General features: G+C 37.0%; 1 protein-coding gene across 1 annotated transcript; it reads left to right on the top strand.

Moving 5' to 3' along the window:
• Positions 1–26,883, top strand: LOC306848456 (sodium- and chloride-dependent taurine transporter-like). The gene is made up of 14 exons (XM_079383012.1): positions 1–160; positions 4,667–4,896; positions 5,947–6,081; positions 16,693–16,936; positions 17,030–17,162; positions 18,510–18,644; positions 18,747–18,850; positions 18,937–19,061; positions 21,012–21,124; positions 23,098–23,235; positions 23,310–23,412; positions 24,819–24,919; positions 25,007–25,177; positions 26,096–26,883. The coding sequence occupies exons 2-14, from the start codon at positions 4,668–4,670 to the stop codon at positions 26,249–26,251; spliced, it is 1,887 nt and encodes a 628-aa protein (XP_079239138.1). The 5' UTR covers positions 1–160; position 4,667; the 3' UTR covers positions 26,252–26,883.
• Positions 26,884–27,488: the final 605 nt, after the last annotated feature.

Here is a 27,488-nt window from a genome sequence, read left to right as displayed (position 1 = left end):
GTTGCACGAGAGCCTGGTGTTTTTCCACTCTCTCCGTTATTACATGCGCTCGCATATAAGACAGAAGTCGGGGGGAGAGGGCGTAAAGATTATTTCCCTCGCTTTGTAGGAGAAGACAAAAGAACAAGACACGGATTTGAGCAAGAAATTGCATTGTCAGGTGAGTGACACCTTACAGGTCAGTGGAGGCTGAACTGTATCTTTAAGAGCATCTTTATGTAGCCTACATCTCAAGTACTCGTTTATTTTTGTCGGATATACGGTCATTTTTTAGATTAAAATGTTACATTAATACTCACTCTGATTTCCATCTTTGAGAAGCGCACCTTTATGTCTAGACTTTTTTTTTTTTTAATTAACGCATTTATTTTTATCAAAGAACAATATATGGTCTCTGCTTTGAATTGGAAAATACTTTAAACTGTTTTGCCATTCAACATTTCTAATTAGAATATAATACAGAAACACTGTTCCTAAAATGTAATATGCTTCTGGTATTGTATTGGAAGCTATGTGTCTTGTGCACGTGCTCACAGGCTTTTGGAAGCATGGTGTCATTAAATATTAAATGCAATCAATTTATTTTAGATGCACCGTATTTAAAGATGAATTATAAGTACTGGTTAACAGTGTACCAGCGAAAGGCTTGTGACAGCACCCTCAGGACCATCACAGACTAACAGCTCAATAAAAATGTAGGTTAATGTGAATTTATCCTGCTCTGCTCCTGCATGTAAACACTGGAGACAGATCTGTCTCAAACATGTCATCTGGGTTCATGTAACACCGCACAGACACAATGTAGGTTATTGGGGCACTGCCAATAATTTAACTTCTTATCTTGTCCATTATTGGTCTAGTGTGTTCAATGCAAAACCCTCGCTGATGGATATGCATTAGAGATGAATGAGAGTTAGGTGTGTCCGCACGCGCAGCCTTTTATTGTGGCTCGTGCAATGCCCGTGTTTGTCATGCGAACTTGCAATATCCTAAAAACTTGTTTAGGGGTTTTATAATTTATTCCGTAGCTGGGGTTTCCAAATTAAACACGCATAAAAATGTAATTTAATCAGGAGCGCGCGCCAGAGAATTAGGGCACCTGCGACGCTCGAGCGAGCGGAATATTTTTCAGGTTTTAATTTTGAGAGCAGACAGATTTAGTTTTATAATGCATGACATGAGATGACCTTGCAGAAACAGTGCTTTGCACTTTCTCCTCAGAAAAGTACTGGCTGTGCCATACACTTGATTCCCAGCTAGAAAAACTATGTTTGAAGAAATATTAAGCTATGAAAATTATATATTGCGTGTTTTTTTAACGCCCAGTTTGTTAATGCATTAAGAATTAATAACGTTGTATTAAGAACGTTATTTGAATATTCGATCAATGTTTTAAAAAACATTTTAGAAACTGCTATGAAAACGTCCAAAACCTCCATTTCTATATTTATCCATTTGGTTGTGCGAGCATTACAGGAACATTACATTTTATTATTTTGAAAACATGAGAATTATATATTTTTTTACATTCTAATTATCAATTTTTTTAAAACACCCATTTTTTTTCAGAACATTTCCTCTTAACATCACGATAAAGTATATCAAATATTAATAATGTTATAAGAACGTTCCATAAACATTATTTCAAGATTTATTCCTAACATAAAAAATAAAAATAAAACATTAGTGAAAGTTATTAGGGGAATATTATTTGTTATTTATGACTGCCATATTCATGTACTTCAGAGACCACGGTATTGCAACAATATGTGGTAAAATACCACAAAAAAATACTGTAATATCATTGCACCGTGTTCTAAATCTGGTTCTTTTGTATCCCTAACCTTTACTGATTTTGCATTGTGCAAAGTTGGTATAGTTTTCTTCTGTTGTTTTTAAACAGCATTGTTTGAATGACTAGACAACAATGAACTAACATTAGAGTAAATGACCTTCCATCATAGATAATGGCTTTAGATTAAATGTTGTCATTTCAGTTTATAATATCCCATTTGCTTTATGCGTTTTCCTTTGTTGGCTTATGGGTATAATTAGAGCATTAGACCATATTTTTATCCCCTTTCCACATGCTTTGAGTATTTTAATACATCCAATTTGTGTTTCAGATAGAGTGTAATTTGTAACCTTCACAGCTGAATATCCAGACATGGTTAAGTTGCAGCTGTCTGTTGTTGTGGCCTTCTGATACATAATCTCTGCTCTTTCTTCTCTGCTCACGGCATTGCTTGATTAAACATGCTTTTATGGCTGCTGTTGATAGTGAGCCATCCGTGGTTATCTATATGAAGGCTAATGAGAGATACGGACATGTTTAGAAGGTCATTATTGGGGTTAAGGAAGGTTGAAAGAGGCTGATGGTGACCGAGATAAGCTGAGCTGTGACCCTGCAGTATTTCTTTGCTCATGGCCAAAGCTACACTGACACAAGGGCGTCTGACTCGTATGAGTCTAGCTTTTTTGACACTCAAGTGACCAGACGAACCAGTCCCATTCCACTTATTGGTGTGAGTTCTTATCAGTTTTATTTCACAATGAATTGACACATTGCTTGTTTTCCAGATGAAATAAAATGGACTTTTTGAGATTTAATGGCTCGTTGGAATCTGATGTTGAAAGAACTCAAGATTCAAAACCTAATGGACCCTTTTGACTGTGATGACGCGTTTCAATGGTCAACAGCATCATAAATCCGTTAAATTGTTTGATATTTTATATTTATATTTTAAATAGAATGTTTAAATTTTTCTTGACATTTAAACATTCTAACATTATTTTCACCCAAAATATAGCATTATTTGAATGTTTGTTTTTAATATTCTAAGAAAATTAAAATGTACAGTTTTCTTGTCGTAATTAGAACATTATGTAAAGGTTATAAAAACATTTTTAGAATGTTCAAGTACTATTAATATCATAAGGATATTCCGAGAATGTTAATCTCAGAATGTTTTCTTTCAATGTTACAGGAACATATAACAAATGTGACCCTGAAGCACAAAAGCAGTCTTAAGTCTCTGGGGTATATTTGTAGCAATAGCCAAAAATACATTGTATGGGTCAAAATTATTGATTTTTCTTTTATGCCAAAAAAATCATTAGGATATTAGGTAAAGATCGTGTTCCATGAAGATATTTTGTAAAATTCTTACCCTAAATATATCAAAACTTCATTTCTGATTAGTAATATGCATTGCTAAGAACTTAATTTGAACAACTTTAAAGGAGATTTTATCAATATTTAGATTTTTTTGCACCCTCAGATTCCAGATTTTCAAATAGTTGTATCTCAGCCAAATATTGTCCTATCCTAACAAACCATACATCAATGAAAAGATTATTTATTCAACTTTCAGATGATGTATAAATCTCAATTTCGAAAAATTGACACTTAAGACTGGTTTTGTGGTCCAGGGTCACAAATATTAATACGATTATAAGAATGTTCCATAAACAGTACTTTAAGAACATTATATAACTTTTAAAAAATGTTAGCCAAAGTCGTGTGAACATTTCCTGTTAGCTGGGGAATAATTCATATTTCAAAGCTTAATATGCTCTTGGGATCATCTGAAATCATGCTGGAGAACACGATCATCGCATTTTGTTTATATAGCGTAAAGAAGAGTGACCAAGACTAGACATTTTCAAATTCATGCATTTTTAACTCAATTTTGTATTTTTGTGCTGATAATATCATTAATAATGAAACAAATGCAAAATGGAAACATTTCAAGATTTACAGGAGCAATACAACTGCCGTATCTGTCCAGACTTCATCAGAAAGCTTATCCTTAGATAAATAGGAATAGGATTAGAAAAGAGGATGTTAATAAGTCATGTGCTGCTGATAAAAATATCGATTTTCTGTATGTATCATTCACACTTTACATAGTTGTGTACATATTAGTTCTCGAGGCTTCTCTGTTATCCAAATGATTCCTAGGAATGTTTTGCATGAGCTTTGGAGCAGTCAGCATTAAGATTTGCTAATTTTCTTTGAGCTTTTGCTTCTAGATCTGTCTTATGTAACAGTACATGCATTGCACAGTCTCAGTGGATGTGAATTCATAGCTCAGATTTTCTGTTTATTTATCTGTTATGAGATTTATTCTATCCTCGTGGGTCTTCATGAAGGTTCTCCAGCTCAGTTACACATATAAATATATATTTATGATACACCACTGTTTAGACATTTGGGGTCTGTAAAAATTTTTTAATGCCTTTTAAAAGAAGTCACCATGGCTCCATTTATTTGATGAGAAATACAGTAAAAACAGTAATGTTGTGAAATTATTTTACTATTTAAAATAACTGTTTTCTATGTTAATATATGTTTACATGTAATTTATTTCTGTGAAGCGATGATGAATTTTCAGCATCATTACTCCAGTGTCACATGATCCTTCAGAAATCATTCTGATATCTAAGAAACATTTCTACTTATTATTAATGTTGAAAACGGTTTAATTTGCTTAATATTTTTCTTCAGGATTCTTTGATGAATATAAAGTTCAAAAAACAGCATTTATTAAATATAAATATTTTGTAACATAAATGTCTTTGCTGTCACTTTATTAATTTAATGCATATTCTTTTGATCGGTAGCATAGATCATTCTCAACCCCTTCTCCTCTCTGGTTCTCAGTATGGCACAGAAGGAAAAGTTGCAGTGTCTCAAAGATTTCCATAAGGACACGCTGAAGCCGTCTCCCGGTAAGAGTCCTGGCACGCGTGCTGAAGACGAGGCGGAGGGCAAAGCGCCACAGCGGGAGAAATGGGCCAGCAAGCTGGATTTCGTGCTCTCTGTGGCCGGAGGTTTTGTCGGTTTAGGCAACGTTTGGCGTTTCCCGTACCTCTGCTACAAGAATGGCGGAGGTGAGGGCGTTTATGTGTTTAATATGTCAACAAAATATGTTTGAGGTAACACTTTTCAGTCTTTGTGTACTGTAAATAGTGGCTAATGTCACATGCAAACATAGTCTTGTGACATTAAAGGGATAGTTCACCCAAAAATAAAACGTCTGTCATCATTTGCTCACTCTCAAGTTGTTCTAAAACTCTTCTATCACAATAGTTTCTTTCTTCTGTTGAGCACAAATGAAGATATTTGGAAGAAATTTGGTAGCCAAACAGTTGCCGGTAGCCAATGACTTTCATGACTTTTATTTTTGGGTGAGCTATTGCTTTAAAACCTTTGAGCAAATCTGTTCCTATTCCAAAAAGATAGAACAGTTCAAATATTAATATATTGTATTCTGTTCTGTGCTAATAAATATATAATACTATATTAGTATTAATATATATAGTATTATTTATGCACAATTGTATTTATTAATATTTAGAATTAGCTTTTAATATTTTTAATTTAAATTTTATTAGTAATTTTGTTATGTGCTTTTAGAATTTTATTTTAATTTCCATTTAGGTTTTATTTATTTCACCTTTAGTAATTTTTATTTTTTTGTCATTTTAGTTAGTTGCCATGGCAACTGTCAAGGCAAGTTTTTTAAGTTTATGTTTTCCATTTGGTATTTGTATTTTATTTCAGCTTTATTCCAATTAACAGAAATGATTTTTAGTTAACAATGAAATCACAGCTTGCAGATTCAATACCAGTTAAACGCTTTCAATAGCATCTGTGACATACTGTTGTATTATTATTATACTACAATATTACCATCATTTTTGCATAATATGCAAAAAAATGAGAAGCTTGTATTTTTATTAAAGTGCTTTAATAATACAAAAAATGTGTATTTTTTAAACAGTACAGTAATATAAATTGTAATTTTAGTGATACTTTTCCATTGTAATACAAACATAATTTTTGCTGATTTTGTGTTTCTGGTAATTTCGCTTCCTGTAATGTGGCTTTCTTTGCTGAGTCTGTGTAATGCCTGCCTTATCTTGTGTTGGTGTTTCCAGGTGCATTTCTCATCCCCTACTTCATATTTCTGTTTGGCGGAGGTTTGCCCGTCTTCTTTCTGGAGGTGGCGCTCGGCCAGTTCACCTCTGAGGGAGGAATCACCTGCTGGGGGAAACTCTGCCCCATTTTCACCGGTGAGACAAACGGACGGATCGAGAGCGAGTGAGAGAGAGAGGACGAGACAGTCTGACTTTGATGATATTTAATGACTCATCGGGCTCAAGCACATTTTAATCAGCATAAATCATATTTCATAATGCTCCCATCCCCCTGCGGGCTAGTTGCGGTCCCTCGCAGCAGCGTCGACCAATCGGCACGGCCGTTACTGCGATGCGCTTCGAGTCTGATTGGCTGCTGAAGTGGCTCGTTAAAGCATCTTCACTCTGACCTGCTTTCAGCATCTGATGCGGTTGCTAGGTAACACTAGATGATGATGTGTTCTTTTGAAACGCATTGTCATGTTCTTATCTGTGTGTGTGTGTGCGGGATGGGGTCACTCGTACAAACACACACACACACACACTACATGTGCATTTAATTCCCCATGATTTGTTTGCTTTGAGCCGCTCTGTGCTTCAGAGCGCTGTGACTAACACCCCGCTCCTCATTTGGACATGTATTCTGATCTCCATGGCAACAGCAGTGAGAGGTGACTGAGATGCTTGCGATGGGGTCTCGTCTTAGCTCAGGAGCCAAAATCTTGGTTGTGTTAAGAGCAGAAACGATTGAAACAATGAGAAACAACAGGACAGGAAGGTTTTCAATCTTTTAGATATTTTTATTTAATTTTAATGTAATAATTTTTATTTGAATCCAATTTATTTAGTTCGCTATCTTATTACTCTTATTTGTATTCATTTGTAATTGTTTTTTACATTTTTATTTAAATCAAATTTCATTTTTTATTTTAATCAAACATTTATTTATTTAGTTATTATTACTGGTTAGTTAGTTCAATCGTATGTATTTTACATTTTTACACTGCCTTTTTATTTTTATTTATTAGAAAAAAAAACAATTTTATTAAAATATATGAATTTTGTTTATTAATTTATTTTTAACAGATTGATTTTATTTAAATCAAACATTGTTTACTTTACTAATTTTTAAATGCATTTATTTTAAATCAAATTATTGTATTTATTCTGTTATTTAAATCAAATTGTATTTATTTATTTTAATCAATTAATTTTAATCAAATGTAAAATTTATTTAATTTATTTACATTTTAATTATTTTAACTTTTACTTTATTTAAATAAAACTGTATATTTAATCCAATTTATTTAGTTAGTTAATCCTATTGCTTTTCTTGTTTTTATTTATTTAAATCATATTTAATTTATCTGATATTTTATTTATTTAAATCAAATTTTATTTACTTTAATCATATTTAAATGTATTTATTTATAATCCAAATATTTAGTTTATTTAGTTATGTATTTAAAACACATTTTATTTATTTTATTCAAATGTATAATTCTAATACTTATTTTTTTTTAATTCACATTTATTTGATTTAAATCCAAATTAATTTAATATGTTTTTATTTTATTTAAACAAAATATATTAATAAAGGATTATTTATTTAAATAAAATCAAATTAATTAATTAATTCAATCAGTTAACCTATTATTTATTTAGTTAGTTATTCACTCTGCTTTTCTTTAAACGTTTCCATGGACCCACAGCAATCCCTTGTGGACCCCTGGGAGTCCCTGGGCCTCATTTTCAAAAGCCCTGTCTTAGGAGATATTTTTATTAATTTAGTGCCTGACCTCTATATACACACTTGCACGGGCACGTCGCTCACGTGGCTGGGCTTTATTTAGCACATACAGCGCAAAGGAGTGATATTTCCTGCCACCGTGAGCCCATTGTCCCCTTTCACCCAATGATAAGTCTCAGCGGCAGCTGACTGTTCTCTCTTGAACATGCATCTACGGTGAAGTCCTGCTCTTGAATACTCAAACGCACGATTGGCATTCTGTTGTCAGCTGTCACAATGGCTCCTGGCACCACGGAGCAGGGTTGTGGCACTTTGTATTAATTATAGCATAAAACTGGCATTCAGCCCTTTGACTGCCCTCAGCCCTAACACTAAAAATATGATTTCAGCCGCAGTGTCAGAGTCAACAGGTGAAGCTTCATTGCTCTGAGAATGGAATCGCTTCAGCTGTGTTTGACTCATTAACACACAGCAGGGCCCTCAGAGAGAACAGTGGCTCTCCATCTCATAAAGTCTCATGTTGTGCTCCGCTCTGCTTAGATGTGGCACATCTCGTCAACAGACCGCATAATGTGAGGTATCATTCATATCGCTAATGCAAAGAGAGGTTACATGCAATGCAAGTTGTGGCGAAACGTAACGTGTAGCCACTAATTAACTGGTTGTCTCGACAGCAAATTGACATTGACTGTTTAAAAGGGGAATGGAGAAGTGACGAAGGGATGTGACGACAGCAGAGGTGGTGCGAGTGCGTTTCCAGCGCACCTGATGTGAGAGCGTGGCTCGTTATGAGAGGTGGCGTAAGAGGGTGTGGGTGGCTGTGTGCTCTATTGCTGTGTGCTCTTTTGCTGTGATCTGCCGATGCACGAGTGAATTCGTTCTGCTACGGAGATCGAAAAGGGGAAACAAGTAGCAGTGAACGGAACAGGTGGTTTGATTTCCTGAAGCGGACAACGAAGCCGGAGTATGAGTGGCTGATATGGTTACATGCCGTATCTCTGGTCCAGCTGCCGGCACGGGTTTGTGCTTCCGTGGGTTTGACGCCACAGTGATCGTTCTGGGATCTATTGCGCAAACAAAAGGTACTCTCCAGAAAAATCCGGGAATTTCGAGCGAAGACGAAGTCCAGGAAAACGTGGTACAAATCCCATGCACTCACCCCAAACACAAACGCCATACATACATGACTTTTTGCACCGCACGTACAGTTACATATTTGTTCACGCTCATAAGCAGTTTTTTTTATTATGTTTTTTTTTTTTGAACGGGATTGTTGTTGTTGTTTTTTTTCTCCCATTTTGAACTGTTTTTGAAAAATATTGAAGTGCGCTTAAACTTGCCAGTGGCTCGTGTGGGACTGAGTTTTCGTCATCCTCTGGAAAGAAATTGGTGAATGGTGCATTGTTTTGTTTTTGTTTATGGTGTAGTGTAAATGACAAGGATTAATATTATGTGTCTGGTGGATAAAATTCATTGTCGAAGGAATTAAATGTACACTTTTGAACATGAACTATGGGTTCTTGGTATGTGCTTCATTGTCTCCCAGACTGCATCTTTTGTAATCAGTGGTTTTTAATTCTGAGCTATCCGGAGGAAAAAATTGACAAAGTTTTATCTTTGTCTGGCGCCCGAACTTAAAAACTTAAATGAAAATTAATCTGGTAGAAAGCCAGGGGAGGCACCACCGTTACAGAATTGGCGCCCAAACAGGGACCTTGAACTAAAATTAAACAGACATCCTAAGAAATTAACATTTCAAGAATGTATAGGTTGTTTTTGAAGTCTGGGGAGAGTGAATCACATTAAGCTTTGAAAATGTAACCTGCGTATTGAATTTAAAGTGTTTAAAAAAAAAAAAAAAAAAAATGTGTATAAATTTCTGAAATCTGCACTTCATTTTGATCTGCCAAACGAATTGTGAACTTGGGGGTTGGTATGAACTTTTGAATCATGCCTATGGTGAATGTGTACTGTGCAGCTAAAATTGTGCAACTGAGTTTAATGCTTACAAAAACACTTCAAAGTGGTTTGCTGTGAATGTTGTACATTTGTAAAATTGAACTGCTAAGTTTGAGGGTGATCTTTACCATTTTGTTGTTGCCTATTGGACTTGAGGTGCATTGTCAAATTTTTTTTTTTGGTTCATAGTTGAAACGTGACTTTTGTTTTGCCCAAGTTTATTATTTTTGACACTGTTTGTTATTTTGACCCCAAAAAACAAGACCCAAAGACCATTGATTATCTACTGATTTTAATTTTTTCCCTCACACACTGACATACTGACATGTCTAATACATCTTCCCCCTCAACATTTGTTGAGATGGAAGTACCTGAAGTGGAAACTCCCAGCTGGCAGCCACCAGTCCCTATTATCTCTCGAGCATATTCCCCAAATTACACTCAAACATCGCAATCGGGTACCCAAGTGCAGGTTGTGTCATCCATTCGGTCTGGCAGTACTCCAATACAACATCTCACCTGGGACCCGAATGCAAGTCCCATGCAGATTTGTACCACTCCTGAGTTGTCTTCATCTGTGGGGCAACAGGAGTTACCACGTGAGTTACAAACACCTGGAAAAGGGATACAACAACTGATGAAACGAGTACAAGAAGACTTGGACACAGTAAAGAAATCCTTTCAGCGACAGGAGACCACAGTTTCAGAATTCACCCAAGAGGTAAAAGATCAGTTTGTTTATCATTCAACTCAAATGTCAACTGCAATCGCTACGATGGAGGACAATCAGAAACAGTTGTTCAAGTGCATTGCTGATAACCAACAAAAGATGGAGACCGAGATGGATCAATGGACTAAAGTCACACACCGCGTCATCACAGAGGAATTAAACAAAAGTGGGGCTACTCTTGTGTCTGAAGTTCATTTCCTTATCCAGCAGTTTCAATCAGAAGTTCAGCAGGATCTTAAAGTCACTTTTCAGAGTCTGAAAGACGATCAACAGCAGCTCACAAAAGAGTTTCATCAATGTAAAACCCAAATGGATGACTTGTGCAGGGACACTCAAAAGTTGCATTTAGGTCTATCTAAAGATCTTCAAACACCGATCAAAGAGTTGACAACTTCTCAACCTCAACCAGGAGTTTCATCTATTAGTGTGCAAGCCTCATTAAGCCCAGTATCTACTATTGCAGATATCCCCTCTTCTATAACTAAAAGGGATTATCTAAAACTCACCTTCCCCACATTTGGAAAACCAACTGATGATACTGACCCATTAAACTATCTGACTCGATGTCACGATTTTCTGGCATTGCATCCTTTAGCAGAGGCAGATCTTTTAGCTACATTTCGCACAGTCCTGTATGGAACTGCTCGCGATTGGTGGGAAGTTGCACGTGCCTCCGTATTCACCTGGACTGAATTTGAGGCTGGTTTTCTTTCTGCGTTTCTCACGGAGGACTATGAAGATGAGTTGGCGGAAAGGGTGAGAACAAGAACTCAAGGAGAGAATGAACCTATTAGAGACTTTGCTTTTTGTTACAGAGCTTTGTGCAAGAGATGGAAATCAAACTTGACTGAAAACGAAATAGTAAAGATGATTCTGAAAAACATTAAACCTCACCTTGCCAGTCAGCTCCGCAGCAGAGTATTCACCGTAGAGGAGTTGGTGAAACTAGGACATCAAATTGAGAAGGACTATGAGCAGCAAAAACGGTATGAAAGCAGTTTACCTTATAAACCGCAATCTGTCTCACCACAAACATCTCTAAACCGGCAATCGGACAAGGCTGCAGTTCAGTGCTGGCGTTGTAAAGGACATCATTCCCCAGGAACCTGTCCGCATTTCACTTCATCCGTCACCCAATCATTCCCACAAATGCAATCTTCTCAAAGTAAGAGATCTAAATCACATCTACCGAATCACAATTCTGCAGGTTTATCCACTAATAATGCGGTTTCAGCTATAAAGAGTGCATTTCCTTTTAAAAAGAAACATGTCACCAATAGCATTCAAGGCACAGTACCCCAACAACTGGTTATTCCAATAAACATTGGTACCTGGAAAGGAAAAGCCATTCTTGACACCGGAGCCAGTTACACCCTTTTGCATGAGAGCTTGTGGAAGGAACTTACCCCGCAAGAAAGTCTTCAACCGTGGACTTCTGGACCCCTCTATTTGGCAAATGGTCAAGCTGAAGTTCCCATGGGATGGATCAACCTTTTGATAACACTGCATAATCAGAGTTTTAAAACACGTGCAGTAGTACTCACCTCAACATCTTTGACCTATGCAACTGTCTTGGGTCTGGATTTTATCTTCCTCAGTGAAATTCAACTTAATATTGCTGAGGGAAAATATTTCTTTAAGAGTGCTCCTGGAACTGAATACTATTTCCAACCAGGACCTGCTAGTATTCCGGCAAGCAGAACACATTATTCTCTGAACTCATTGAGCCCCCAGCAGTTAACCAGATCTCAACAGAATCTGACCCTTCTAAGTGCTGTTCCACCACCCTTACCTATAATAGTATCAAGAGATATGGTTTCTACACTTGCTGAGGATCTAGTTTGGATTGACAGATTGATCAAAGAAGCTAACTTGCCAATCAACGAAGACAATCAGCTTCGCCAGATCCTGGAATTCTACTCCACTGTATGCACCCTTCGACCAGGACGAACTAATGTTCTGGAACATTGTCTGTACCTTCATCAGCAAGTGCCTATTAAACAGCGTCCCTATCGACTCTCACCTGTCAAGCAAACTATAGTTAAAGAGCACATTAAAGACATGTTGAATGCTGGTATTATTGAACCATCATATTCTGCTTGGTCCTCACCAGTCGTCCTAGTACCAAAAAAGGACGGAAGTCTCAGGTTCTGTGTTGACTATCGGAAAGTCAATGCTATCACTGAATGTGATGCATATCCACTACCAAACATCACAGAAATTCTGGAATCCCTCTCTGGTGCAACAATATTCTCAACTTTGGATCTCAACAGTGGGTATTGGCAAGTTCCGATGGAACCGGCAAGCAAACAGAAGACCGCATTCATCACGTCAGGTGGGCTATATCATTTTAATGTTATGCCTTTTGGACTTAAAAATGCACCAGCAACGTTCCAGCGACTTATGGAAATTGTCTTAAGGGAATTGTTGGGAGTCATATGTTTCGTCTACATTGACGACATTATCATTTATTCTTCCACGATGGAACAACACTTTGCAGACATTCAGGTCGTTTTGGAAAAGTTGCAGTCTGCTGGTTTAACACTGAACCTGAGAAAATGCAAACTCTGTCTTCATGAGATTTTCTTCCTGGGTCATGTTGTCAACAGTCAAGGAGTGACTGCTGATTCAAGCAAAGTAGAGGCTATTCATACTTATCCAGTCCCGAAGAATCTTAAGGAAGTCCAACGATTCCTGGGATTAGCCGGCTGGTATCACCGATTCGTGCCAAACTTCTCTCAGATTGCTGAACCGCTCAATGCTCTGAAGAAAAAAAACAAGTCATTCCAGTGGACGCATCAATGTCAACAAGCCTTTGATCACTTGAAAGCTTGTCTTTCATCACCACCAGTTCTGGGTCATCCACAGTTGCAGTTGCCATTCACTGTATATACTGATGCAAGTGATAATGGATTAGGCGCTATCCTGACTCAACGAAAAGAACAAGGCAGTGAACAGGTGATTGCGTATGCCAGTCGTAGCTTGAATAAAGCTGAAATAAATTACTCCACTACAGAGAAAGAGTGCCTTGCTGTAGTCTGGGCTCTTGAGAAGTGGCAACACTATCTGGAGCATCGACTGTTTACCGTTGTCACAGATCATTCTTCTCTACAGTGGGTAATGAATTCCACCAAAACAACCAGTCGACTCATTCGATGGGCACTTCGACTACAAAGGTTTGATTTTGTGTTGGAATACCGGAAGGGAATGTTGAATGTTGCCCCCGATGCTCTTTCTCGAGTACATAATGTACCTGAGTGTAATATGTACACGAATAAGAGAGAGGATTCGGTATTCCCAATTTCTCCTGAAACTATCTGGAGTGAACAACATAATGATTCTGAAATCACTAAGGTTTTTCAGCTTTTAGCAGAGCATCAAACTCCTGAAAACGGACAGTATGCAGTGTTGGAAGACAAGTTATACCACATCACTCACCTGTCAGAAGGTAAGAGTCGGTATCGGGTAGTTATACCTCAGAGTCTGGTGTCCACCCTTCTTCAGTATTACCATTCCAACCCGTTGAGTGGTCATCTTGGTATCTTTAAAACCTACAAAAGAGTGCAAGATGTTGCATATTGGCAAGGTATGTGGACTGACGTAAAAAGATATGTCAAGAACTGCATTAAATGTCAAACCATAAAGGGTGACAATAGGAAACCTGCTGGTAAAATGCAACCCATTATCACTTCAAGGCCAAGTGAGATGCTTGGTGTAGATATCATGGGACCATTACCTAAAAGTTCCAAACAATATGAATACCTGCTCGTCTTTGTAGACTACTTTACCCGATGGGTAGAGCTGTTTCCTCTGAAACATGCCACAGCATCAGCCATTGCTGAAATTCTGAGGAAAGAAATACTTACCAGATGGGGTGTGCCTGATTACATTTTGTCAGACCAAGGAACACAATTCGCCTCATCCCTCTTCACTGCACTATGTAGCCAATGGAGTGTGATCCCTAAACGAACCACAGCTTACCATCCACAAACCAACATGACTGAAAGAGTAAATAGAACCTTGAAGCAAATGGTATCTGCCTATGTAGAAGACAATCATAGGAGTTGGGATCATTATTTACCAGAACTACGTTTTGCTATCAACACTGCTGTTCAGGAATCTATTGGAATGTCACCTGCTGAGCTCCATCTGGGTAGGAAAATCCACAGTCCATTAGACAAAATTTTGCATGGATGCAATCTTACTCCCTCTGGTCCTTCATATGACGTTGTGTACCAATTGTCAGAACTTCAAAGGAAGGCCAAGGAGAACTGTAAGAAAGCACAGACCAGACAGTTACGAAACTACAACAAAAACAGACGAGATCTATTCTTCCATGAGAAAGATCGAGTCTGGGTCCGGAATTTTCCACAATCCAGTGCTAAACGCCATTTCAGTGCCAAGTTAGCCCCAAAGTGGAAGGGCCCATATCGGATCGTCCAACAGATGGGATCACTGAATTACAGAGTAGCACTGGAATCCTCAGGAGAGGATGTGCGAATAGTGAATGTGTGCAACCTAAAGCCCTGTTTTCCCACAGCAGAGGAGTTGGAGTTGAGAGAGCAGAAGAAATTGCAGGAGATATTCCTGGAGTCCTCAGATGAGGAAGATTTCTTGGGATTCTAGTCAACACTTATGTGTTGTTTTTCCAAAGGGGGGGGAATGTGGCGAAACGTAACGTGTAGCCACTAATTAACTGGTTGTCTCGACAGCAAATTGACATTGACTGTTTAAAAGGGGAATGGAGAAGTGACGAAGGGATGTGACGACAGCAGAGGTGGTGCGAGTGCGTTTCCAGCGCACCTGATGTGAGAGCGTGGCTCGTTATGAGAGGTGGCGTAAGAGGGTGTGGGTGGCTGTGTGCTCTATTGCTGTGTGCTCTTTTGCTGTGATCTGCCGATGCACGAGTGAATTCGTTCTGCTACGGAGATCGAAAAGGGGAAACAAGTAGCAGTGAACGGAACAGGTGGTTTGATTTCCTGAAGCGGACAACGAAGCCGGAGTATGAGTGGCTGATATGGTTACATGCCGTATCTCTGGTCCAGCTGCCGGCACGGGTTTGTGCTTCCGTGGGTTTGACGCCACAGTGATCGTTCTGGGATCTATTGCGCAAACAAAAGGTACTCTCCAGAAAAATCCGGGAATTTCGAGCGAAGACGAAGTCCAGGAAAACGTGGTACAAATCCCATGCACTCACCCCAAACACAAACGCCATACATACATGACTTTTTGCACCGCACGTACAGTTACATATTTGTTCACGCTCATAAGCAGTTTTTTTTATTATGTTTTTTTTTTTTGAACGGGATTGTTGTTGTTGTTTTTTTTCTCCCATTTTGAACTGTTTTTGAAAAATATTGAAGTGCGCTTAAACTTGCCAGTGGCTCGTGTGGGACTGAGTTTTCGTCATCCTCTGGAAAGAAATTGGTGAATGGTGCATTGTTTTGTTTTTGTTTATGGTGTAGTGTAAATGACAAGGATTAATATTATGTGTCTGGTGGATAAAATTCATTGTCGAAGGAATTAAATGTACACTTTTGAACATGAACTATGGGTTCTTGGTATGTGCTTCATTGTCTCCCAGACTGCATCTTTTGTAATCAGTGGTTTTTAATTCTGAGCTATCCGGAGGAAAAAATTGACAAAGTTTTATCTTTGTCTGGCGCCCGAACTTAAAAACTTAAATGAAAATTAATCTGGTAGAAAGCCAGGGGAGGCACCACCGTTACAAAGTCAAGGCGCTTGTCTTCTCATCTCTGAGCAGCTCTAGTACTGGCAGTCTAATGGTTTGATGAGCCATTGTTGGTTTGTGTTGGTCTGGTTAGTCCATCGGGACTGTTAGTTCCAGGACAGCACTACAGATTGCTTAGAGAACAAGCATCTGCTGACAAGATAGATAGTCCAATTTATAGGTGTTTTACTTTCATAATGTGACATTTCTGAGGGAAATATGATGCAGGGTGAGACTTGATTTTATTTATCAGGGTATGGTCCTGATCCATTAAACCCTATGCATAAACAATTTAAAATTGTATTTTTTTTTATATATATTTCTGTTTTTACTGTATTTTTGATGCAGCCTTGTTGAGCATCATTAAAAAAAAAATCGTACCAACCCCAAACTTTTGAACGATAGTGCAAATAAATTTCTATATAATATAATTTATGTATATTTAGATACAAAAAAACCTATATATACATGTAGATGTAATTTATGTATAATTATGACCAAATCAAGGAAGTAATTTAGAGTAAACACTGATAGACTGTGAAAGCAAACAGGGTGAGTTTTGCTTTCTTATTGACTTGTGTTCTGTATGTGCATCAGGAATCGGCTACGCTTCGATCGTGATCGTGTCTCTGTTGAACATCTACTACATCGTGATCCTGGCGTGGGGTCTGTACTACCTGCTGCAGTGTTTCCAGCACGAGCTGCCCTGGGCCCGCTGCAGACACAGCTGGAACACCGCAAACTGTGTGGAGGACACCGTCCGCAAGAACAAAAGCCTCTGGCTCTCCGCCAACATCACCAACCTCACCAACCTCACCTCGCCGGTCACCGAATTCTGGGAGTGAGTATCGAGCGCGTGGGAGTGTTGTCCTGAGGCTGTGTGTACGGGACAGACGCTCTGCGCCCATTCTCATCACTCTCATGTCACCTGCAGGCGGAACGTCCTCAGCATTTCTTCAGGGATCGACGAGGTCGGCGGTCTGAAGTGGGAGCTGGCGCTGTGCCTGCTGGCCGTCTGGATCATCTGCTTCTTCTGCATCTGGAAAGGAGTCAAATCCACCGGCAAGGTGAGCGAGAGGACGAGAACGTTCCACTACATCGTCACAAAGCAGTCCATTATACTTTTAGAAATGCTTAAGTTTGTTCCGCCACATTTTGAGAAATGGTCATTATGTTTCAAGAGTGAAAATTGTAGCCAACCACATAAAATGACCAAGTAGAAGCCAAATGAGTGTTGCCAGCAACATGCGAGCTATAACCTTTGCCTTTCAATAAATCAGAAATAATTAATATTCATAAGTAAAGATGGCTCCCCCAATTTTCAGTACGTCCTAATTCCTTGGTTCATTTGAAATCCTAGCAAGTGTTTAATTACAGAAGTAGCAAAGAACAGCAAAATCGGATTCTTTGAAATTTAACATATATTGAATACTTAGAAACCCAATTTCTAAGCAGCTTTCTTTCCTGTTGTTCCTCTATTGCCCATTGTAACAGGAAGTAAGTGAAATAAGACACATTTTGGCTCACCAAGGCTGGGTTTATTTAATCAAAAATACTGGAAAAACAGAAATATTGTGAATTATTATTACAATTCAAAATAACTGTGTTCTATTTGAATATAATATAAAAAGTAATTTATTCCTGTGATGCAGCGCTGAATTTTCAGCATCATTACTGCAGTCTTCAGTGTCACATGATCCTTTAGAAATCATTTAATATGCTGATTTGCTGCTCAAGAAACAATTATTATTATTATTTATCGTGAAAACAGTTGTGCCGCTTAATATTTAAGATTTTTATGGAATAAAAAGTTCAAAGGAACAGCATTTGAAATATCTTGTGAAACATACTTCTTTACTGCTTGCTGAACATTTCTTTTTAAGAAAAAAAAAAAACTCCACAAAAACAGGGTCTATAACAAACCTTTAAAATGTTTTCTAATTAAAAATACAACCACATCATGTGAAAAGTCACAGCTGATATTTCAAGATAACCAAGGCTTTATACAATCTACTAAAATGAACTAGATAGGCAGGTTTTGGTGGTGCACATGATAATATCTGTAGATTGGTGTTCTCTTTTCAGTCTAGAAACTGTGTGGGATTATAATCGCAGACACACACTGAGCCCCATTCATGAAACACGAGCAGAACCGATTTCTGTGTAAATTCTCTGTAAAATTCAATTCAATGCAGCACTTCGTGGAAAAAATGATTTTATGAGCGAATTACACAGAAATCCATTCTGCTCGTGTTTCGTGAAGAAGACCCAATTAATGTGCACGTTCACAAGCCTTCCTTTCAAAGTTTGTAGCTCTCTGCGGGTTTCATTTGTGCCTTACGTAGGTGTATAATTATTTTATATTCATTATGGAAATCCACGAACCCTCTGGCCTCTTCTCGGTCTGTCTGTAGGTGGTCTATTTCACAGCGACGTTTCCTTTCCTCATGCTGATTGTGCTGCTGGTTCGCGGTGTGACTCTGCCTGGTGCCGCCGAGGGCATCAAGTTTTACCTTTACCCCAATCTGACCCGCCTAAAAGACCCTGAGGTACTGAAACACACAGAAAGAAATGTTTGTGCAGTGTTGTTTTTCATTTAAAGGAAATGTGATGAAGCAAACTGCAATCTCTGTCTCTGTGGACCGGTGTAGGTGTGGATTGATGCAGGCACTCAGATCTTTTTCTCATATGCTATTTGTCTTGGTGCGATGACATCGCTGGGAAGCTACAACAAGTACAAGTATAACTGTTACAGGTGAGGACTCGTATGTTTTAAATGCATGTTTATAGCTATATGCTGTCTATTTATTCTACAAACATTGTGTGTGTGTGTGTGTCCAGGGACTGCATGCTGCTCGGATGCCTGAACAGCGGTACCAGTTTCGTGTCAGGCTTTGCCATCTTCTCCGTCCTGGGGTTCATGGCACAGGAGCAGGGTGTGGCCATCGCCGATGTGGCCGAGTCAGGTAATGATCAGGGTCAAAGGTCACCAACCTGCTCACACAGAATTCTTGGAATGAGAGGGAGAAAGTCCATTTATGATTGACATTGATCTTATGTGCTATATGTTATATGAAGCTCTTTCGACAGGCACCGTGTCAGTCAGCACAGAATGTAAATTATTGTCTCAGATAAAAAAACAAAAACAACAGCATGTGCATATCACATATACTTTTTTTCCCACATAAATCTACACCCTACTCACCATAATGACAAAGCAAAAACCCGGATTTATCACAACTTCACAAATGTATTAAAAAGGAAACACTGAAAAAATGACATTGCACAAGTCTTCATACCCTTTGCTTTGACACTTGAAATTTAGATCAGGAGCATTCTAGTTTCACTGGATCGTCTTTGAGATGTTTCTGTACTCCGACTGGAGTTAACCTGTGGCAAATTCAGTTGATTGGACATGACTTGGAAAGGCACACACACCTGTCTATATAAAGTTTAACAGCGGAAATGGATGTCAGAACAAAAACTAAGCCATAAGGTCAAAGGAATGGCCTGCAGAGCTGAGAGACAGGATTGTGTTGAGACAGATCTGGGGAAGACTCCAAAAAAATTCTGCTGTGTTGAAGGTTCACAGGAGCATTTGGCCTCCATAATCCTTAATGGATGAAGTTTGAAACAATCAGGACTCTTACTAGATCTAGCCTCCTGGCCAAACTGAGCAATCGAAGGAGAAGGGCCTGGTTAGAGAGGTGATCAAGACACTGATGGTCACTCTGGTTGAGCTCCATGATCTTATATGGAGATTGGAGAAACTTACAGAAGGACAAACATCACCCGATGACACTCTAACAATCTGAGCTTGATGGCAAAGTGACCAAACTCAAGCTTCTCAGTAAAGATACATGAAACCATGACTGGAATTTACAAAAATACACCCAAATAACTCTCTGGTCTGATGAACCTCAATTCCTTATTCATGTCTGAGGGAAACCAAGCACTGGTTATCACCTGCATAATACCATCCCAAAGGTGAAGCATGGTGGCGGCAGCATCATGCAGTGAGGGTGTTTTTCAGCGCCAGGGACTGGAGAAGTGATCAGAGAAGACGGATGCAGCTAATTACAGAGATATCTTTAATGAAAACCTGGTTAAGATCACTCAGAACCTCAGACTGGGCTGAAAGTTCACCTTCCAACAGGACAGTCACCCTACGCGCACAGCCAATACAGTGCAGGAGTGGCTTAGGGACGACTCTGTGAACATCCTCGAGTGGCCCAGCCAGAGCTGGAACTTGGAACCAATCAGACTTCTTTGGAGAAACCTATAAATGGCTGTCCACCGATGGTCCCCAGCCAACCCGACAGAGCTTGAGATGATCTAAAGAGAAGAATGGCAAAAAAAACAAAAAAATGCAGATGTGCAAAACTTGTTGCATTATACCTCAAAAGACCTGAGGCTGTAATTGTTGCCAAAGTGATTTAAGTTTTGAGTTAAGGGTATGAAGACCCTTAAGACTTGTGCAATGTCATTTTTTCAGTGTTTCCTTTTTAATAAATTTGCAAAGTTGTGATAAATCTGGTTTTTGCTTTGTCATTATGGTGAGTGGGGTGTAGATTTTTGTGGAAAAAAACTTATTTAAAGCAGTTTAACATAACACATAACAAAATGTGAGAAAAATGAAGGGGTATGAAGACTTTCTAAAGGCACTGTATGTATATATACACACATTTATAAATGTATCTTATAATTTTTTATCTATAATATAAATGTATGTTTTTTACAGTATACAGTATATAATATTATATATATATATATATATATATATATATATATATATATATATATATATATATATAATATTTGTATAATAAGTTTTCTTCCCTTTCTTTTGAGAGTCTGCTAGTATGTCATGTTATAGGCTTTTCTTTACCACATGTCTTTCTTTCTGCGTTTCTCAGGTCCTGGTCTGGCCTTCATCGCGTATCCAAAGGCCGTCACAATGATGCCACTGCCGACGGTCTGGGCCATACTTTTCTTCATAATGCTTCTGCTGCTGGGCCTAGACAGTCAGGTTAGATGAACACACACAAACACACACCTACACTTCCTGCTGCAATTAAATTAAAGCTGTAGTTCACCCAAAAATTACTTAATTTCTTCTGCTGAACACAAAAGAAGATAGAAGTCATTTTTGGGTGAACTTGCCACTGAAACATAATTGGAAACTCCATTAAGTCTCTGAGTAATGAAAATGTCCTCTGGGTGGTGTGACATATGAGTGTCTTGGTGTTGGAATGAAAGACTGCAAACATTGAGATGGTTAAGCCAGCAGATCAGAACTTTACAGCATAGCGTTGAGTCCTGATGTGAAACATCATCTCTCTGCGGCTGTGCGCCAGCGTCAAGGAATTACGCCGCTATATTTTGGGCTCCCTCCCACAAACACACCCTCACACTCACATATCACGAGACGCTGAAGGTATCCCAGTCTCATATGACTTGCTGAAAAGCCAGCGGTGGATCACATTTGCTTTTGCGTATGTGTGTGTGAAATTACACCTACATCACACACACAAGCAAAACACAGAGCAACAACAGTGTGGACATAAATAAGGGTGCCATTATTATTAATGTCATTCGCTCTGCAGAAGGCAAAGATGTCAAAAAAGATTTATTATCCCTTAGGCTGCACGCATGTTTTGATTTTCCACAGTTCAGGGTCAAATGTCACTATTGTTTGTTCATTAGGACACTTTACCACAGATGACTTCAAGAGGCTTGTCCCATTAAAGGGGTCATATGATGTTGCTAAAAAGAACATTATTTGGTGTAATGCAATGTGTTTACGTAGTTCAAGGTTCAAAAAACACATCGTTTTAAAGTTTAAGCATGGCTGAGTTTAACATTTTTTGTTTAATGTTTATGCTTTTTAAAGGTTGTTACTGTTTGACATTTTTGTCATTTACTATGTCAACTAAAATTATATGCCATTTCAGTCAGAGCACTGAAATGAATGAATATGACATATTTTTGTCAAAATGCAAAAACTATGATTGAAACAAAAACTGTAAAAACTAACAATGCTGTACTGATGGTCTGGCATCTGTACTGGTCTGCAGTATCCAGTGCATCACATGACCTCTGCGTCACAAACATTGGTATTGTCCAAATCACATCACTTCTCATTTACATAAAGTTAAATGGTCACATTGTTCTGTACATCAGTCAGTGTGAACGCGTCTTTATAACAGTAGTCGCGCCAGGCCTCAACCAGGCACAACATGATATAGCAATATATGACAAAACCTCTCTATTCCATGCTCAGTGGTTTTTCATAGAATATATACAATATATGTCTCCAAACAAACACAACAAGTGACCAGTGGCAGGTCATTACAGCTGCTTATATATTTTTTCAGAAAGCATTTTCAGTTTCAGTGTCACGCTGGTTTGTACACAAGTACCTATCACTTATCACAATTTAGTCGTTTTCGTTCACTGAATTAAAGCTGAAATGAAACAAAATAAAATAAATATTGGACTAAAAACAAAAATTAGAAATAAATAAAATGACTAAAAATTTAATAAATACATTTCAGCTAAATAGACATTTAAAAAAGTAATCAAATTAACAAAAGCGCATAACAAAATTACTAAAATTAAAATGACAACTGAAAATAAGTAAACTAACTGAAATAAATAAGCTGAATGGAAATATAAAAAACAAACAGTACTGAAAATTACAAATGCACTAAAACTAAAATTAAAACTGAAAATATAAAAACATGTAACTAACTGTAATCAGGACGTTTAAGTACTAAAATTACAAAAACTTAAATATAAAAAAAGTAAAATAAATAAAGTAATAAAAACTACCAAAACACCAAACTTAAATTAAAATGTTAAAACTGAAAATATAAAAATGATAGAAAATATTGATGAAAACTACAATAGTACATAAATAATTCTCAAATAACGCTGGTACTTCTTGAATCGGTTCCATCCTTGTGTGTGTGTGTGTGTGTGTGTGTTTTCTCCCATCAGTTTGTAGAAGTGGAGGGTCAGATCACCTCTCTGGTGGACCTGTACCCATCCCTCCTAAGGAAGGGATACCGGAGAGAAATCTTCATCGCTGTAATCTGCGTCATCAGTTACCTGCTGGGACTCACCATGGTCACTAAAGTAAGAGAGAGCGGACGGAGACGCATGAGTGTGTTGCGTTGATCTGCGGCTGAATGTGTGTCTGTGTCTCTCAGGGTGGCATGTACGTCTTCCAGCTGTTTGACTACTACGCCGCCAGCGGTGTGTGCCTTCTCTGGGTTGCATTCTTTGAATGTGTTGCAGTAGCCTGGGTTTACGGTAAGTACGCACTAGTGCTCGACCAGATGGGGTTTCACTATAAGCTTTTGATTTTAATTTCATCTTTCTTAAATTTAGAATTTTCAACTTTACCTATAAAATCAGGGAATTTCAAAAACTTTTTCAAGAAAAGAAATCAGTCCAAAATATTTTAGTTAATTTGGTATTATATAAATATCTATTTTATAGAAAAAGAGTCATTCTAGTTTTAAAGGATATTGTATAATAACAACAGACTTTTTATTTGAATTTAATTTTCTTAAATGTTCTCTTATGTAAGATAAAAAGTTAATTTTGACTATATTTTAGAACTCATGTATTTAAAAAACTGTTAAAATCTGTGAATTTCTGCTTTAAGGAAAGAAATATTTCAAATCATATTGTAATTCATTTGGTATAGTTCATTTGTGATTTGTATACATACAGTAAAAATATTGAGAATTTTAATTCCTTATATATATATATATATATATATGTATATGTGTGTGTGTGTGTGTGTGTGTGTGTGTATGTATATATACACACACACTAGTGCTCATGGGGTTTCAATAATAGAGGGGAAAAAATTAAATTGCAGGTTTTTAAAAATTCCCTTAAATACACTACCATTCAAAAGTTTGGGGACAATAAGATTTTTTTAAACGAAATATAAATCATTTTATTCAGTAAGGATGTTATAAATTGATTTTTATAAAGGCATTTATAATGTTACAAAAGATTTCTTTTTCAAATAAATGGTCTTGGTGGTTGCTAGGAGGAATGAATTCCTAATTTTAAAATATATTAAAACATTAAATTGTAATATTTCACAATATTGTTGTTTTTTTAACTGTATGTTTGATCAGATAATGCAGTCTTGATGAGTGTAAGTGACTTTCAAAAACATTGGAAAAATCTTACTGACCTCAAATTTTGAATGCTGCTGTATTAATATAAATTATAAGCTAAAATCATCATGTTGGTACATAAAAGAGCTTATGGGCATTATGCATCAGATACCCAGATACACAAATGATCATAAAAATCACCAAGGTTTCAAGGTATTTGTGGCCTTAAAGAGTCATGTAATAAAACACTGTAAACAATCATAAACACACACTATTATTAAACAGGTGTCTCTTTAAAAACAGATGCTGCGGTCACTTGTGTTTACAGCATTAATCCCGAGCTCATTTGTAGCGTCATGCCTCTTGTGATCTATGCATTAAGCTCATTAATGTTGCTCAATCAGCAGTCTAACAGTGTTGGTTGAGATGAATCTTATATAATCTTATTTAGTCTTATATAATCACATCAGTCCTCTGGGCTTATTTCGCATCTCTGTTTTCCATCCATGACTGGCCCCACATGAAATCGGCGTAATAAAGATCACAGCACTAATCTTGACTGCATGTGTGTGTTTGCAGGGGCTGATAATTTCTACGATGCTATAGAGGACATGATTGGCTACAGACCCAACAGCTGGATGAAATGGAGCTGGATGCTGATCACTCCCGTCCTTTGTGTGGTAAGTGTGAGAAAGAACGCAACTTTTGCTTGAGAAATATGGCCAGCAGCAATGGTTTTTGATTATTCTCATTTTGTTCCATTTCAGGGTTGTTTTGTCTTTTCATTGGTGAAATACAAGCCGCTCACCTATAACAAGTTTTACGAGTATCCTGATTGGTCCATTGGTTTGGGTTGGGCTCTTGCGCTGACTTCTATGATTTGCATCCCGATGATGGTCGTCATCAAAATCATCCAATCAGACGGCTCCCTGATAGAGGTGAGAAAGTCATGAGAACATACACATCTATTGGCATTTTGATCATATTTTTATTAGAAAATTACAATATATCTGTGACATTAGGATGATTCTCAAGTTAGGGCGAAACATTTGTATCTCCTAGGATGATTAAAAAAAAAGGTATATATAAAAGTATCTATTTTATATTATAAAAGGTATATGTAAAAATGTAATTTACATTCAGTACATTTAAAGTATAATATAATAGCTTAAGGGTTTTATTTAAATTTTATTTGACTGTTTCTTAAACTTTCTTTAAAAAGTTAATTCTGACTATTGTATTGTTCACAGAGAAACAGCCATTCTAGTTTTAAAGGATGTATTATATTAAGCTATTCTATATTTATATATAATAGTTCTATTCCATTATATATTATATTTTATTAAATATATATTTAAAAATTTTCTTTAATTTTCTCTTAATTTTTAAGAAAAAAACATTGTCTACTTCACCTATATAATAAATGTATAAAGAAAGTTTAATAAAAATATGACAAAAAGCATATTTAAATTTTTTAAAGAATATTTTAATTACTTTGGTATAATAATAAATAGAGTCAGTCTCATTTAAAATAATCTATTATAATAACTTATGGCTTTTTATTTTTTTATTTAAATTTTATTAAACTTTTTACAATTTTCAAAATTCTTAAGAAAAAATACATGTAATTAAAAAATAAATAAATAAACAAAAAGTCTGTGAATATATTTGAATTAAGTTGGTATTGTAAATATAGATACTGGTTTTACAAACAAACAAAACAAAAAAAGGATTTAGATTCAATTGAATGCTGTTCAGTTCTGGGCCATAACATCAGCAATTATTAGCTATCATCTAAAAGTGTCACTGCATTTATAATTTGTATTAATTCATATCAAATAATGCATTGTGTTCAGCGGATCAAAGCCGTGGCGGCGCCGGTTAAAGGAGGCGCGAGCTCTCGCCCGAAGGAGTACAGCCTGAAGAACAGCGAGCTGCTTCACCCGCTGGACCCCAACGGCATCCACACCTTCACCAAACACAGCCACACCATCGTAGAAACTACTATGTGAGGCTCTCTAAGAGAGATTCCCATATTCTCCCGCTCCTGTCCTCTCCTATGGGAGATCCCGTTTTTCCTGTTGTCCCGCTCCCTTCCCCACCATTCCTCTCTCTCGCTCTGCACTAGTGCGTTTTTATGAAATTATCTTATATCGATATATCTTTTTTGCCATGTAGGATTTGTATTCTGATTGTAATCAATGGTATTAGCATTAATGCTGATATTGTAATAACCTGATGTGAGCTTTAGCCGTCTGGGGCGTTTGTTTAATCTGTAGTTTCACATTAAACCACATCCTAACCAGGAGCGACACAGGATTTACTGCTCACTGCATTACGATTTCTTTCATATCAATCAGAGTTTTGATCCTAAACAGCCACAATGAGACATTTTGCTTTCTACTTTGGTCCTGTCACTCTGAATAGAATAATATTTTTTAATGTGCTTTTTATTCCAATCATCTTAAATGTTAATTAAACGTCATTATTTTATTTTATTTTTAAGTGAATTCAGATTTTTCTACTTCTCTTCAATAATAAATGTATTATAAAAAGCCTTAAAATCAGGAAAATTTCTACTTTCTTTAAAAATTCATTCAGATTTTAATTAATTTGATATGATATACATAGATACCCTTTTTGTAAAAAAAAAAAAATTATAATTTTATAGTTTTAGATTAATTGTGAATACTGTTCACACTAAATCTAAAACAAAATTTTGAAATAGGTTTATAAAATCATCAATAATTTCAGTTCTGGGCCATACCAAAAATAAATATTGGCTGCTTTGTTTTTATAATATTCTTGAATACCACTCAAATAAATGAATGCAATGTCACAGTGAAATCTGATTGGTCCAAAATCCTGCTCCGCATAGATTTACATACATAAATCATTGATTATATTCTGATTTTATCGCTTTGCATGGCGTTTTAGTTTTTGTGAGGACTTTTATTGTGTCGCACCTGGTTAGGACTCAATTCATCAGCAGAGAGAGTGAGTTTTAGCTTCATTTTTAGAAAAAGAATTACTGTAAAACAGCAACAAACTAAATGTGACATAAGCTACATTATGACGTCTGTCAGTGGTTGTGGCAGTAACTCTTTTTTCGATGAGGTTCTTAAATGTTCTTTGTCTTGAAGAAAAATGAATGTACCTCCGCTCTGAGCGGATGCTGTGCACAGACATGCACAAACACGTAAGACATAAGCAAACCTTAACGCTCTGTCCTTTCGTCTCTCCTTGAAC

Source organism: Barbus barbus, assembly GCF_936440315.1.
Source record: "Barbus barbus genome assembly, chromosome: 28".
NCBI classification, from domain to species: domain Eukaryota; kingdom Metazoa; phylum Chordata; class Actinopteri; order Cypriniformes; family Cyprinidae; genus Barbus; species Barbus barbus.
The sequence above is the reverse complement of the archived record's forward strand: the minus strand, read 5'-3'. Positions and strand labels throughout refer to the sequence as shown.

Coding starts and splice junctions, on each gene's coding strand:
- LOC306848456 (XM_079383012.1), top strand. CDS start 4,668: ATGGCACAGAAGGAAAAGTTGCAGTGTCTCAAAGATTTCCATAAGGAC. Junction 23,236..23,309: donor GACTCACCATGGTCACTAAA/GTAAGAGAGAGC, acceptor TGTGTCTCTCAG/GGTGGCATGTACGTCTTCCA. Junction 23,413..24,818: donor TGCAGTAGCCTGGGTTTACG/GTAAGTACGCAC, acceptor GTGTGTTTGCAG/GGGCTGATAATTTCTACGAT.